Here is a 17,143-nt window from a genome sequence, read left to right as displayed (position 1 = left end):
GCAAAGGAGATTTCAAGATTTAGGATTACAGACTAAATCAGGTCAACTTACAGCTATTAACTAACTCTGCACTGCAGAGTTATAATAACAATTTTACTATATTTCAGAGAAGACATACTATACACCAGGGGTTCTCAACCTTGGCAACTTTAAGACTTGTGGACTTCAACTCCCAGAATTCCTCAGCCAGCAAAGCTATACAGAGATTACATATTTATAAATATAATGTAACTGGCATATGCCAAGTATAACTGGGAGCTCCAACAGAATTTGAAATTCTTATTTTTTTAATGTTTTCTATTGATATTCATAGCAAACATTTCGTAAAGCAAATGCATGGCTTTGGAATTTGCTCTTTACTGGCAGCTTTTTTCAAAAGTCCCTTATTCTTATTCAACACAATGCATATAAATTATTTGTAAATATCAAATAAATCACAACTATTTGAAGCACTATATCTGTATCATGCATATTCAGTATTTTGGACGATTTTGTACTATTGATAACTTTACTACAATCAATAAGTTTGAAAATATTGCTCAAACAGTCATTACCACAAGGAAGTCTGGCAGGCAGATAGTGAGAAAAGAGAAATCACTTAAATACATTTTCTCATGTTGTCTTACTGTTATCTCACTGTTCAAAAGAAAGCACTGTAAAATATTCAGAACAGGGACCTCTTTATATTTTTGTTATTTTGTTGACCATCACATAAATGGGTTAATTCTGCCCTGGGTCTTTATTCAATGGCAGAACTGAGTCTCCATATAAATTCTAATCAGAACATTTCTACCATATTAGAGATGGAGGTGGGGGGGGGGGAGGATATGACACTGCCTTTGGTAATTTTCCTACTTCTGGCAAACCCCAGGATCAATTTTCCTACGATCTCCTGAATATCCAGAATAGATTTTAGAAGTTTAAAAGGCATATTCTGCCAAGGGAGAACGGAAATGACTAGAGTCGCCACTTTCATTTAGCTAGTTAAATATTTCTAATAAATTAGAAGCTTCCCAATACCAGAAAGGTGTTATGGAGACTATCACTTGATTCCAATCTACTATAAAGACAACCTAAATTCATCAGATGTTAGTCTTGTATTCAGCTTGGTTTGACCAACATGAAATTATATACAGCTGAATATTTACATAAAGTAATTTTATTATAAAGTGTTATTTTCAAATAATAAGCTTCAAACACTTCAATTGGGTAACTAACTTTTACATTAACCCAAGCGATTAATCACTCTCGTACATTCAGGTGGCAAAAGGTAAGAAGCAGTTCTCGCTTTGATGCCCACTTATACAGTAACCATTCAAAGTTTTAATGGTGCTCAACAAGGGGTATTTATAGTTTCCCCTACTTGCAGCCATTGCAGCATTCTCATTGTCACATGATCATGATTTGGGTGCTTGGCTTGCAATTATTCCACAACATGCTACAGTCACGTGATCAATATTTCAAACCTCCACTACAGGCTTTTGACAGGCAAGTCAATGGGACACTCTGGCTGAACAGGATTTGTCTAACAATGGCAACTGGGTCAGCCATTGTAAGACAGCACAGTCACATGTTGCTCAATGATGGAGTTCCTAGTCCTAATTACCTGTTTCGGCAATTTTCAAATATCAACTTTTTATTTCATGCTATTTGTGCCAAGACAGTTGCTCTGATAATTGATTAGGTTAGCTATGCTTCTTTTAAAAAAGTCAATCATCATGCATCAATAGCTATCATCAGCAAAAATGAACAATTATTGATTGATGGAGGGTAGAGGGAACCAATATATTTGCATCTGTGTTATTCAATTAAATATTTTACCTATATGAATAACAGAATAATGGGAAGGGAACTTGGAGATCTTCTAGCCCAAGGCCCTGCTCAAGCTGTCCAGTCTCTTCTTAAAAATTTCCCCACAACTTCTGAAGGCAAGCCATTCCAATGGTTAATTATTCTTTTAGGAAGTTTCTCCTTAGTTCTAGGTTGTTTCTCTCCTTGATTAGTTTCCATCCATTGTTTCTTGTCTTGCCTTCTGGTACTTTGGAAAATAGACTGACCCCTTATTTGTGGCAAACCCTTCAAATACTGGAACACTGCTATTCTGTCACCCCTAATCCTTCTTTTCACTAGAGTAGACATACCTAATTCCTGTAACTGTTCTTCATATTTTAGTCTCCAGGTCCCTAATCATCTTTGTTGCTCTTTTCTGAACTTTTTCCAAGGTCTCTACATCTTTTTTTATATTGTGATGACCAAAACTGGATCAGTATTCCAAGTGTAGTCTTACTAAGGCTTTATAAAGCGGTACTAATACTTCATGTGATCTTGATTCTATCATTCTGTTAATCGAGCCTAGGAGTGCATTGACTTTCTTGGCTGCTGCCACACACTGCTGGCTCATATTTAAGTGAATGTCCATTAGGACTGCAAGATCCCTTTCATAGTTGCTGCTATTGAGCCAGGTTTCACCTAATCTGTACCTGTACATTTGATTTTTCTTGCCTAAGTGTAGGACCTTAATTTTCTCTCCATTGAATTTCAGTTTGTTAGATAAGGCCCAGTGTTTGATTCTGTGGAGATCCATCTGGATCTTAAGCCTATCTTCTGGGGTGTTGGCTATTCCTGCCAGTTTAGTGTTGTCTGCAGATTTGATGAGTTCCCCTTCTAATCCCTCATCTAGATCATTTATGAAGATATTGAAGAGTACTGTACCTAAAATGGAACCTTGAGGTAGCCCACTACTTACTTTCCTCATGTAGATGTAGTTTCATTAAGGACTATACATTGAGTACTGTTTGTCAGCCAGTTACAAATCCATCTAGTAGTGCTGCTGTCTACCCCACATTTTTCTAGTTTATTAAGAAGGTTGTGGTTCACCTTGTAAAATGCCTTAGTGAACTCCAAGTACATTATGTCTACAGCATTTTTCTGGTCCACTAATTTAGTCACTTTGTCAAAGAATGAAATAAGAGTTGTTTGGCATGATCTGTTTTTGACAAACCAATGTTGGCTTCTGGTTATAACTTTGCTTATTTCTAGGTGTTAGCAAATCTCTTGCTTATCTTTTCCAGGATCTTCCGCAAGTATTAATGTCAGGCTAACTGGTCAGTACTTTCCTGGACCTGTTTTATTTTTTTCCCTTTTTTGAAGATGGGAACCACATCAGGTTTTTTCCTCTGGTAGTTCCCCGGCACTCCAGGATCTTTGAAAGATATGGTTCAATGGTTCCGAGATCACGTCTGCCAGCTCCTTCAGAACTCTGGGATATAATCCATCAGGTCTAAACCGGATAGGTGTTCTCTTACCGGTTGTTTATTTGAATTTGACTCCCTACTTTGTCCTTTATGGTTCTGTTTTTGGTAGGTTGGGCTATATTTTTTTTTTTGCATGAATGTTTTTTTTAAAAAATGATGAAAACATTAATGAGTTATGAAACTTTCCGATACTTAGCATAAAGGGCTTGCTTATAACTGTTACTTCATTTGTATACTTATCTGATTTCATATGAGAAATAGTAATATTATTTTAATAACATTTATTGCTATTCATTTGTTCTATACACCTAAAATGTTGTGCTAATATTCTAATGAAGTGTGCTGGAATTTGGGACATCTAGTCTGAAGTTCCAGTGCTGTCACAACTTATTGTGGAAGATTTTATTAGCTTCAGTTATTCATTTTTAAAATACAAATAATAGTCCTCTTCATAAAGCAGCTGAGAGGATAAATGCAATAGATTATGTCATTAGAATAAGAGGAATAAACTACTTCTGATTTTATTTAACTCACTGAAGAATTGGTCGGCTGCTTGCTGCTGCTGGACCTGCCTGGTACTGGTGTTGGACCTGCCTGGCGTTGCTGCTGCAGATGTAATAAAGATGTTACACTTTTTTCCTCTTTATAAAATGTTATGCTTTCATATAGTAATTTATATGAATTGTGCTATCTAATAATTTATTGTGGCATGAGCTTTCTTAAATATTACTTCATCAGAGTGTCCAGTGCCATTTAAATTATGAGATCATGCAAGTTAAATATTACATAATTTTCCAGAGCTTTAAAAATGACCTTTTAAAGTAAACACACTTATAATGGAAATAGCCATATCTGCCTTGTCCACATTATCATTTTGAAATAATTATTTTTTAGTTATTCATACAACAAATGGAAGGTCTTAATTTAATTGAAGTCAAAGCCTCAAATCCTAGACTTACAGAGGCAAATAGAATTTTGAAAAAAAAATAAGATTTGTTATGAACTAAATATGGAGTTTTAATTATATTACAATGGTAGCAAAAATGAAGAGAACATTTATCACATTTATGGTAAACTAGATTCTTGCCATGATGAGAGAAACTTATTTCTATAATTTACTACAATGCTGTCTCTGTGGGGTGATTTCTACAGATCTAGAAATACATATATATTTTCTAGCTACTTTCTTTATATTTGGAATATATCAAAACATACAAAATGCAACAATGGGAAAGAAATATATACCTAGTTTGCAGCAAAAGATTTATATGTACTTGTCAAAATTATACATACATAATATATATGTATGAAGCTGAAGACTTTTTGAACAGAAAGTTCCTTTTTTTGGAATTATTCCATTTCAAGCGTTTTCCAAGGCTTTTAATATTTTTAAAATATGACCAAGATTATTAATGCTGAAGATATATATTTGTATACTTTTTCCTCTATTATTTGCTATATCAACATTTAATATTAAATTATATTAATATTAATTTATTTGAATTATTTATATAACCACCCATCCCATGAATCTAATAGTAAGGATAAACTTGCTCACCTTTTTTTTTTTTTGCACATCTGATTTTCATTATAGTTACTTTCATTTACCAAAATCAGGGGGGAAAACAAACAAGATGTTCTTGCCTTAAATCAGCTACTTTAAAAATCATGGTTAAGTTTTTTGGGTGACTCTCTCAATACAGCTGCACTGAGATAATAACCATAACTTTCACCCCTTCTCTTTCTTCCTCCTTCCAAGTATCTTGTGTAGAGTGAATTTTCCATCAAAAGCTTGTCCCCTTCAAGACAGAATTACTCATTATGTGAAAGGCAAATAAATGCATTATATAAAAAATTCCTAGGATGCTTCGGGGACAATATTCAGGTTTCATTCTGGACTGTGATACTGTTACATATTCAGCATTCTGTATTTTTGCATCAATCTAATAAGGCTGCTTGCAAAGAATTTGCAAGGAAGACCTCATCCGTTGTCTTAAAACCCCTTAAGCGTGACACACAATACGTACTTTGAAAAACAAAATGTTGCCTAAATCCATTCTCAGAATTTTCCAGTGTTATTGGATCAAAGATTTGCAATGAGGACAGAAGGACATTTACATTTTTTACATTTCACACATGAAAAGCAAAAGGTCCTCCTGTAGGAGCATACACTGGTTACAACCTTTAAATAATTGCTACGATTTCCCTTTCTACAAGAAGTGGAGAGCTGGTTAACAACTTTAGATCCTTGCTTCTTGTTAGTATCTCTGCTCATCCCAAATATATTTCTACTCATTTAATCACTTTATGTTTTTGGGAAAACCACCCTGAAATGTCTACATTTTCACGTGAGCGTAAAGATAAGCAATGTCTAATTATTCTTAAACTGGATTTAAGAAACTAAGTATCAGATTTCTCTCCTGAGAGTTATTTAGCACTACAAAAAAAATCCAGATATTCTTACTGTTCCTTACCCAGTTCCTTCCTTACCCAGTTAGCTTTACTTAACAAAAAGGATTAATGTGTTACAGTACTTATCTATGGATAATTTCAAATTAACTTTAAGTGATTCAGTGACTAAAATCTACAATCAATATAGAAATCCTAAAGTCATTCCATAAAATCCATAGAGCTAAGATTCATATTAAAACAAAATTAAAGCTACTTAAAAAGCAACACAAGCTCTTGTAATTTAAAATCCACTTCCCTCCATGCAAAACATCCAAACAAGATCTAATCTCCCATAGGTTTAATTCCACCACTAGGTAGGAATGAAGTTTCCAGAAGAAATCCAAGATAAGATTTACTAAAGAAAGTAGGACCTGATACCAAAGAATTTCACCCACTACAGCCATTCAGGGACAAAGCTTATACATTTACTACTGTCCAGACTTTCTTTTAATTTATTTACTTAATGGACTACTTGAAGCTAATTGGCTTCCTTCTGTCTTTTATTTTTTAAATAATACAGTATCATTATGTAAAACAAACTCTTACCTGTTACCCCAATACAATAAAACAGTCTTAACTACTCTGCTAAAGCTCAGTAAAGTGAGGGTGATCTGGGCCTGTGGAGAGACCACCAGGATCTCCTTGTTTTCTTCCTCATATGTTTCCCAGGTAGAAAAATAGCCCTCCATCAAAATACACAGAACAGGCATTCAGATCAAAGCAGGCAGTCTTTAAAATAGCTGTCTAAGTTTTTAAGATAGAGATAATCCACACAGAGTTTTATAAGTTAAAGTTATCATTTTGAATTGTACACAGAAAATTCCCGGAAGTCAGTGCACAATCTGTAGAACCAATGCCACATGGTTAAATTGGCTCTTATTTGTCAACCTGCAACCCACCACAATCTCCAACAATCTGTTTTTATGTAGCCTTGAAAGACAGTCCAAAATAAAATACATTGCAGTAATCAGTTTTCAAATTGATAACAGCATAAGTTAATGACATAAGATAATTCTACCCAAAAAAGGAGTAGCAAATGATTTATTAGCCAAGACCAGTGACCAAGCAGTGACTATAAGTTCAAGTCACATGCTCCTTTGCCAGGTGGGTGCAATCTGTTTTGAGTGAAGAAGCAGACTTTGTGCCATTTGGTCTCTGAAAAAACAATATTTTCTTTTTTCATAGGATTCAATTGGCTTGAGGACTTTTAGCAATCTCTAGCTTGGTCCAAGGTAAAGATATATAATTTAGTATCATCCTCACGATAATATTTTATACTAAATTAATATTGATATTAAAAACCATGATAGAAAACAAGCCCTCAGGCTTATTCAAAGTTCAGGAAAAAGCAGAGCCATTGTAAAATAGTGCCACCTATCTACCACCATTGCATGCAATTTAGGACACAATGGTCAATGACACAGAATATCATACTCTCTCCTTCTCTCCACATCTTGACAAAGAACTCCCTAGTTCTCTCAACCGAATCTGCCCTTGCAGACTCCAAGCTCAGGAATTCTGGGAGTTGAAGTCCACGAGTCATAAAAGAGCCAGGGTTACCTACCCTGGGTTTAGGATAAGGTAGAGAACCTTGGAAAGATTCTTCCAGCTGTCATTTATTAGTGACTACATTAAGACAGAGTTTCTTTCAATATTTTTAATTTTTTCCCCAGGCTTGTTTCAGGCAAGGTTGAGCTGTCATTAAAGTAAGCTACTAAATTCTTTCTTATTTCGATTATTTATATCTAGCATTCCATCCAGTAGTTTCCCAACATCCCTACAATCTCTCACACAAAGCAACATTGCTGCCTTGTCCTACCATGTTTTAATAATGAATGCCAAGTCTATTTTCTTATTTAAAATAAGGTCATGTGTGAGAATGTTTTTATTACATAAAGACTGCTACCCCATAAAAGAGTGCTACCCAGAGCAGTAACCTGAGACCAAGGCACATAGGAATCCAACCTCCCAAACCCAAGATATTCAGGCAGAAACTGCCAACCCAATTAACTCTATCATACCTTTCTCTATCCATCAATGTACCTTCATGGTCTCTAAGCAATAACTTTAGAGACCCCCAACTCTGTTTTCCCTTGTCATTTAAACCACAAGCTACTATTATTCCAAGCCGGTTATCTTTCTATCCTAAACTTCCCTACCTTCAGCCTCTGATCTCCAATTTTTTTATCACTATCAAGGCCACCCCACATGGAAAAAAAATCTTCCATCTTAGGTCTCTGATTTCCCTAAACTCCCAACACCAAATATCCACAAAATACAACCATCACCAATGATTATAAGCTATGCTCTCCATACCTCCACTTCATAAACAGGTTGTTTCTCTCCCCCAATCACTAGCTGGAACTGCAAAGTCAGTAATATTTACCATGTTTTGGTACAATATGCTGCCAAGGGACCATACTCTAAAACCAAAACATAGGAGAGCTAGAGTAAGTCTCCACTCTCTCAAGTGTCTCTTTGATGGAAGGAATGATGCCATCATCTTGAACAACTATACCCTTCTTGATGACATATTCTCTCAATCCAGCTATGTTAGACATAGTTTCAATATTTAAAACAATTATTTAGAAATTTTATTAGATGAATTCCAAGGGTAGCCAACCAACTCAATTGTACAGTAGCAACACAAGGAATAAAGGAAGGCTGTATCCTTAATCCAATTTTTATGTAAGTTGTCACACAACACATCAATAATGGCAATTTTCACCCACCAAACTATTTAACAGATCCCTTTCAGTTTTCCTGTATGCTGACAACATGGTTATTTTATCTGTGACAGGAATGCAATGAATGACTCTTCAGATTCTTTCCTCAATATTGTGAAAAAAGAAAAACAGATGTTAAACCCTCCTCTCCCAAATTCTGGCCTTTAACAAAAGATCTAAAATTCATAGTTGATTATTATATGGAATTCAACTGAAGCCTTACAGTAATCTAACTGCAAGTGTATAGTTCAAGTTCTGTTAAGATTGATTGTGCAAGCCTCTAGATGGGTATTTAACACAGCTTTAATACTAGAACTAGGAATTACAAGGATTACTGCCTAAACCTCTCTTTAACCCAACTAGGCTGACATCTCTCATTAATAGAGGTAACTTTCAGTCTACCTAGAACACGGGTGTCAAACTCGATTGTGTCAAGTGATGTATCGTGACTTTTTTGCCTTTGTGAAGCCAGGGTGGGCATGGCCTGTGCATGACGCATCTAGCCTGTGGGCCTTCAGTTTGACATCCCTCACCTAGACTATATCCATTAAAGAAAAACTGCCAGCCTATGACTTCTCTAGTGAGGCAATACAAAGGATATGATATGACCAAATGAAAAGATTGCTATATTTATTTATCAAACAAATTTATATGCCCCCCCCAATTCACACATTGCAACTCCTGGCATTTCACAATATTAAAATATCACAATGTAAAATGCCTTAATCCTCCCACCTGCCCCAGTGATGGTAACCAAACACTCACACCAACCACTTGATCAGCTTTGAATCAACCAGGGGTCTCCAGGCCTGCTGACACAACCACATCTTCAGGGCCTTTGGAAAAGTAACAAGGTGGTAGTTAATCTTAATTCCAGGAGAATGATATTCCAAAGGAAAAAACTGCTACAGAGAAGGCCCTCTTCTTTGGTCCCACAAGATGCACCTCCCTAATAGATGAGACCCAAAACATATGTTGCCTACCTGCTTTGGTTGGCTGAGTAGACATAACTGAGGAGAAGCAGTTTTTCAAATAAGCTGGCCCCAAGTCATTTAGGAATTTAAAGATAATAACCACCATCTTGACTTGCACCAAGAAGCAGATCAGTAACCAAAGCAGCTTCCGCAAAATATTTTTTTTTAGAGATCAATAAATCTCAACTATTCTGTCTGCTGCATTTTAGCCAATTGGAGCTTCCAGATAACCTTTCAACCCCATATGGATTACATGGAAATACTCCAAATTGTAGGTGACTCAGGTAGGTGACTGTGAAGAGAGCACATTGGTTCAGAAATGGGTGTAACTAGAATATACCTTGCAATTGGGCAAAGACACGCATGACTATATTGACAGGAGTCACACGTCCAGACAATTCTCCATATTACGCACCAGATTTGTCTGGTGGTAATTACTACAACCACACCAACTATGCTAATTCTCCAAGAAACCCTGAACTTAATGCCATTCCATCTTGCCAAGGTTCAATTTTAGCCTGTTCATCCCTATCTAGGCCTCAACACCGTCCATGCACCACAAAAAGGCAATCATGACATGGCTTAACTCACCACAAGCAGAGATGTACAACTATAATCAGGATACTGATGATATCTTATCATCTTATTCAGTGGTTTCATGTAGAAATTAAACAGAAGAAGAGAAAGCACTAACATCTGCAGAACCCTGTATAGCAGGAACAGAGGATCCAACCTCTCACTCCCAATTAACGAATGAAAACGGCCTCAGAGGAAGGGAGTGAACCAGGCAACAAAATGCACCCCACTTCCAACCCCCCCCCAAGCCATTCTAGAAGGATACCATGGTTTATAGTATTAAAGCTGTTGAGAGATCAAGCAGAGCAGGGACAGGTGCACTAACCCATCCTACTCCCTTCAAAGATCACTGAAAAGCACAACCAGTGTTATTTCTTTCACATATCTAGGCTTGAATAACAACTGAAAAGGGTGCAAATAATCAGTTTCAGAGAGGGGGGGGAGAGACAGAGACAGACAGACATAGAAAATCCTTACAGTTGTACAGAAAAAGGAAGATGTTAGAACATAAAAAGTCCTTTGAAATATAAAATATTGATGGGAGTTAAGCCTAAAAAGCAGTGAATTCCAGCTTTTATATAGTTTATATACATTTTTGCACTGAGGCAAAAGTTGAAGTTTAGCTATATGATACTATATATATGTTATCTATTAATAAAATCAAACATGTAATTTAGATTACAGTTTTTAGAGAAGTACAAATGTTAATACTTTTGCTGCAAATCACCCACTACTCCTGGTAAAAAGCTCCTACAGAAATATGCAAATACCGGTAGTTCCTTGTTCATTATTATTGTACACACAATCTGAAATCACAGTTCTTTAGCTGACGTTGGCCTTCATTCATACCAAGTTCTTCCCAAGAATCTAGGATGTTGTAATGTATTGGCAGATCATATGTGTGGATTGTCTTTTCTAATTTACAGATGAAATTTTGGTCAATATGCAGATTTTTAAGTGTCATCTAAGTGTCTGGCACCTTAAACAATTTAAGTACAAATTTTCTAAACTAGAAAGCAAGGGCAATGGAGAATGAAGAATCAGTTTCTTACTATTAATTATATCAGAGAAAGTATCTAGAAAGCAACATTCTAGCTATGCTACATACAATGTAATCCTAATATGTGTGTTTTCCATGAGAAGAATATCTGGATACATACAAAATACTGTAGCATGAATGATAGGAACATATGGTGTCCTGGCAACAGAAACAAACTTTGAAAAATCTAATTGTGCAGCAAATGAACATATTTTTTTTACTTAACACAGAGGGAGGGAGGGAGGGAGGGAGGGGGAGAGGGAGGGAGGGAGGGAGGGAGGGAGGGAGGGAGGGAGATTTTTAAAAAGATGGCCTAGAAAGTCACTAAATATACAACTAAATAACGCCCACACACCTAAATAGAGAAAAATACAATTTGATCTTTTTGCAGTTACTGAAGATAGTGCTGGACCAAAGTCATAAATCCATATGTTGTTTAAACCATTTAGTCCAGTGGTTCTCAACCTGTGGGTCGGGACCCCATTTGGGGTCGAACGACCATTTCACGGGGGTCGCCAAACAAGGCTGTCTGCAATTTTTTTTCCCCTTTTCTTTGGCCACGCCCCTGGCACCCGGTGATGTATAAGTGGTTGGGGATCACCACAACATGGGGAACTGTATTATGGGGTCGCGGCATTAGAAAGGTTGAGAACCACTGATTTAGTCCTATCTGACTGTTGGTGACTTTATAGGCAAGTGCTATTCATGCCACCCTGTCAAGCATAGCTTCTTTCAATTGTTGGATGTTCAACTTTGTATCAGATTTGATGTTATCAAGCCAGCATGTTCTTTGCTTGCCCCTTCTTGTTCCACTAAACATTCCGAGCTTCATTGCCTTCTCTAATGAATTTGTATGCATGACATGGCCAAAGTAAATCAGACATAGTCTTATTATTTTAGCTTCTATAGCATAGCAAATGGCTTTAAGATCCCGTTGAAACAAATATTCTGTAAAATACATACAATCTGAATGTGCTTATGGCTCTGAATAGCCTAATAAATACATAAATAAGTTAACTTATTTCTAAGTTTGCTAGAAAAATTCATGGCAATCAAAAACTTTATCCTGGGTTCTTAACTCCTATGTAGACTGACACTGTCAAAATAAAATCAAAGCAACTGGAATTCTACTGCATGTGGGATAAATCTTAGAATTCAGATATTTTTCAATAAGGAGCTTTCTCAAGAGACATTTATAGACAAATATGTCTAAAATGACATACTCTGATTTTACAGGTCTGCATTTTTTTCACTTTACCTACACTCTCCAACATATATTTCTAATATACAACAAACCCATCTACCATTGCAACCTTTATATTCATTATTATTCCTCAAAATGTTGGTTTATAAATGGAATTTCACCATTTTAAGAAAGCAAAAAAAAAAGATTTAGGAATTTTTTTAAAAGATACTACATGAAACAGCTAAGATACAATAAAAAAAGTCATACTAAGCTAACATAGGAGTTTTGAAAACAGGAACTGATTCTTGGCAATAGCAGCAAACAGGAAATACCCCTAGTGTTAAAATAAAATACTACAGGAGCAGTATCATTTATATGCAGCAAGCAGTACAGTTTAATTGCCATGACTTACAGTTAAGATATTGTATTCTATTTTATCATTTTTATCCACTATATTATAATCAAACTTAGTTGCTCCAAATTTTGTATTTCAGATTCAACATAATCCAAGTCAATACACAGAATGTTACCTAGTATATTTTCCACAAGTTTGTTTATTGCTGCATTCAAACTTGAACAATAAGTTTGAAGATTGAACTACAACAAAGACATATTTAGGATTGAAAAATAATCCGTTGTGGAAATTATACTATAAAGATAACTTGGTCTGAAAATCTATTTCATCTAGAAGAATATAAATTTTAAGAAAGATTAGGGTGACTTGATTGCTGGTACCCTGAGAAAGTAAACAAAGCAAATAAAGAAACAAGCATACTAAGAGATAACAGAAATAAGAGATAAGAAATCTGGACACACTGAGAACAGGAGAGAAGGGGGGGGGGGAGAGAGAGAGAGAAATCCCAGGACAATAAGTTCGATAAGGTAACAATAACAAAACAGCATATACTGTGTGGAATTTTAGGCAGAATAAGCCACTTGGTATAACTATACAACACAGGGATATCTAGAATGGATATAAACAGTTTAAATAGCTACTGAACAAGATGTTATGCACACATCTCTGAGTTCTATTTAACACTGGATTTACTTTGAAAATTATACTCTCTAAAGTTAGACCAATATCTATAATTTCCAAAGAGCTCACCCCCATTTTATGTGTGTGTATACATAGATACACATACACACATAGGTGCGTGATGTATATACAAAAATGGTGTAACTATGTTCAGTATGGCTCACTGCACACAAAGATGTGCATAGGCTGCAATTTCTATCTATCTGATGAAGTACATTTTAGTCCATCTCAAGAAGAAAGCTTATGCCATAATAAATATAAAACTTTATAATGCGGTTTTAGAAGGCTCCTTTTTGACCCAACAAACTGTCCCTCTTGAATAACTTATGAAACAACCTTCTTACTACAGTCAAGGTAATTAAAAAGGTACTCCCCAAAGAAATGCCCCTTCTTAGCTATTCAAAGTAGTTTTATGGATTAAATGCAGCCAACAATTCTTAGCATGCACCCATGACAGAAGTTTCTCCACAGAGGTACAAGACTGTTGAGGCACACAGAATTGGGTAAAGCTGAATAAGAATAACTCATGGGGAAGTAGAAGAAAGAGTTCTTAGTAGGTAGCAGGAGTACAAAGTAAAAAAAAAAAAAATACAGGAGGGTGCAGTAGGAAGCTACTTGAATGCGCAAGAGGAGCTGCGTGGGACGAAGCGAAATTCGCACGATTTTTTTTTTTCCTCATACGGAGCTGAGGAGGAGTTCAGAATAGAAAGAAGTGTGCTTTCAAGAATGCAGGTGGGAAAAGCAGACATTTCATGCGGGCAAAAGGAGCATTAAGCATATTTGCTTTGCTGGGGTGGGGCACTGCAGGGAAGAGGTCACCAATGGGTGAAGGGAACTACCGGAAAGGCGGGGGAAGCCTTAGCGAGGAGAGAAAATGCATGAGGTCCCGGGGGAGGGAGGGGTGCTGCGGGGAAAGGCGAGCGCCTCCGAAGGGAGCGGGGACCAGGCGAAAAGGACGTCACTACGCCAATGGGGAACTATGGGAAAGGGGGCTGTTAGGCCGGGGAGAAGAGGAGGAGGAGAGGAAACCCCTGACGCAGAGGGTCTTGGCGCTCTGTGAAGGCCTGGCACGAGAGGAGAGCAGCGCCTGCCGTTTCCGCAGGCGGAAAAGACGAGGCGGGGGAGGACCTCCCTTTTCTTTAATAAAAGAGAAACCCGCCTTCGTCCTCATCCCTTTTAATATTCCGCCAAGGCCTGAAGAAGATGGACGCGGAGAGACCCGGCGGCCCCTTACCATGGTGGCGGGAGGGTGTTGAGGGCTTGCCCGCAGCTAAATCCACCGCCGAGTACCAGCCGCCTCTTCTCTCGCTACTGGTGCTGCTGCTGCTGCTACCGCAGCGCACGGCTGTTTCCTTCCTCGCCTGCCTCGCTTTCCTGCCTGCCTGCCTTCCTGGCGGCTTTACCTCAGCCCAGTCTGCGTCTGGGCTCGCGCTCGGCTGTTATTTGGTGCAAGGCCGGAGCGGCTCGTGACGGTTCCCGACGGTTTCACTGCTGCAGTGGCTCGCGCTGACCCGCAACCTGGAGCAGGGGGAGGGGGAAGGGGAGGGGGGAGAAAAAGAGAAGGAGGCGGAGACGAGACGGAGGAGCGAAGACGCGAACGAAGCAAGCAACAACAAAGGGGAGGTGCTCCCAACATCCGGGCAATTCCACCTCCAAAGCAGGAAACTGCATTTACATACGCCGAAGGGGCGAGAGGGAACGTGCGTGTGACGTCACACGGGCGAGAAGAAGACTGAGGGAAAAGAAGGCGGGGGTGGAGTTAGGCAGCGCAGAAAATGGAAGCGGTGCTGCAGGCGAGCCTAGTGTCCATTAGGCTGCCTGGGAGGAAGCCATGCGGAGAAGTCCTGCTTTCGCTGCAGCCCATTTCTGAAGCAACACAAAACATGATGAGACAAAGGAGGCTGCAGCTCCTCAAATGGCGGGAGGATTGGGGGAGGGGGGCGGCGAGCTGTCTGCTGCCGCAGTAATACCGTAACCGGCTCAAAGACACTTCAGCCGACTTCGTGCTTCTCTTAAATCCGGACTCCTGCATCCAGGGGGACTCTTTGGAGGATGCTAGTATAATATCCCTCTCTCCATTTTAGTACGATGAAATATACTTGGAGAACAAGAAGACTTCTTGGCCAACCTTTAGGAGCCTGAAAAAACCTGCACGAAAAGCAAAACGTCAGTTATTGCAGGAGTGATACGTGATGGCTTCGGAAGGGGGTGCTCATCGCAGTGGCAGTTAGACCATTTAATTTGAGGGTGATAGTTCTCCTTGAATTGTCTCCAGGGTCTCCATTCCATCAAGTATTTCTTTTACTTATTTATTTAGAGGTCAGCCAATTAAATTGTTGTCTGTTTCTGTCCAACTTGCAAAATGTTGGTGGCTAACAGTTTTTTTTTAAAAAAAAAACAGTAAAATAAATGATACAAAACCATAAAAACACAATATAATATGGTGTAAACTAAGGCAAAAAAAAAAAAAAAAAAAACCCAACCCCAACATATTTGAATCCTAAAGCATGTAATGGATGAGGTCATCCAACATCTTAATCTGATGCTTGGAGGGAACATCCACATTTTTTATAGTCTTATGGAAGGCTTCCAAGGGTATACTGTTCCAAAGGGCAGGAAGAGAGAAGGAGAAGGCACACTACACTGTCTGACTCGATTAGATGGTATTGATTCATGGAAAGGGCCTGAAGTGTGCCCACTCTTTCAGATGCCATGGGATGGACAGATACAATTAGAGATTGGAGTCTTGCACTGTTCTTTAAAGACTTTGTGGGTGGCAAACAGCGCTTTGAATTGCATCCAGACGCTAATAGGAAGCCAGGAGAGCTTGTAAAGTAGAGATGTTCAATAGCTGTATTGTGGTGTGCCTATAACTACCCATGCTACTACTTTCTGGATCAACTAAAGTTTCTAGATGGTATTTAAGAGTAGTCCCATGTTGAGCACATCATAGCACTTAGAACTGCCTATGCTTGATGTTTTCTGTCTATTTTACTAATCTGGCAGGGGGGGGGCTTGCTCTGATTCCTCTCAGTGAAGCAGTGTTGCCTGATAGAGCCTTGGAAGCATGCTTTTCGGTTATGGCATCTGCCTTGTATAACAGCTTCCCAGTGGAGATTTAGATGGTCATGACCTTCTTGCCTTCAGGAAAGTGATGAAGACTTGGCCTTTCCCTCAGGCATGGGGCCAGGATGTTCATAGAACTGTAGGGAAGTGGGTATTAAAATGGCACATGTCATTCAACATGAACAAGTGTAAATTGATGCCACAACCATAATATCCTTATATAAATCAGTGGTGAAACCTCATCTGGATTATTGTATGCAGGTATAATGGAGCTAAAGAAGGTTCAGAAGAGGGCAATTAAGTTGATCAAATGGCTGGAGCAGTTTCCAAAGGAAACATTGAAACATTTGGAGATTTTTAATGTAGAAAGGAGGCAAATGAGAGGTGCCATTATTGAAGTGTACAAAATGATATGGATAAAATGAACAAGGAAAAGCTGTTTTTCCCTCCCCAAAAGAATAGAACCAGAGATCAATCAATTAAATTCAAGCAATATACATAGTGTGTTTAACTGTCTAAGAATACTAAACTGATAATGTATTTATATTTTTATTTCATTTTAACACAAACTTACTATAGAGAAATGCATTGGTTGCTTTGTTAGTAAGTCCTTTTTTGTTTTTGTTTCCTTGTTTGTTTTAATATTTAATTTAGACTGTAGTTTGCTTTGTTCTTTTTGCCTATTGTCAGCAAGGAATTTAAAAAAAAAACTAACAACCATTAACCTCATTACCGAATCTGAGCATTCTATTAACAACCGGTAAAACTGGGTTCTCTCAGCAAGTTCTCCTGCAACTGTTATGTGACGACAACTGTTTCATTAAATTACAGGCTA

The 17,143-nt window shown here is 37.9% G+C and overlaps 1 protein-coding gene across 1 annotated transcript in view; it reads right to left on the bottom strand.

Annotated features, from left to right (window-relative positions):
• Window positions 1-14,809, bottom strand: part of PPP3R1 (protein phosphatase 3 regulatory subunit B, alpha) — a 31,690-nt gene extending 16,881 nt beyond the window's left edge. Inside the window, exon 1 of the mRNA XM_039349335.1 lies at window positions 14,477-14,809. Within this exon, the coding sequence (XP_039205269.1) occupies window positions 14,477-14,479 (3 nt within the window). The 5' untranslated portion in view covers window positions 14,480-14,809. The remainder of the gene's footprint in view (window positions 1-14,476) is intronic.
• Window positions 14,810-17,143: the final 2,334 nt, after the last annotated feature.

Source organism: Crotalus tigris, unplaced genomic scaffold (assembly GCF_016545835.1).
Source record: "Crotalus tigris isolate CLP2741 ecotype Arizona unplaced genomic scaffold, ASM1654583v1 scf7180000018260.1040479, whole genome shotgun sequence".
Lineage (NCBI taxonomy): Eukaryota > Metazoa > Chordata > Lepidosauria > Squamata > Viperidae > Crotalus > Crotalus tigris.
Note: the sequence above shows the minus strand (reverse complement) of the source record. Positions and strands in the feature narration are given on the sequence as shown.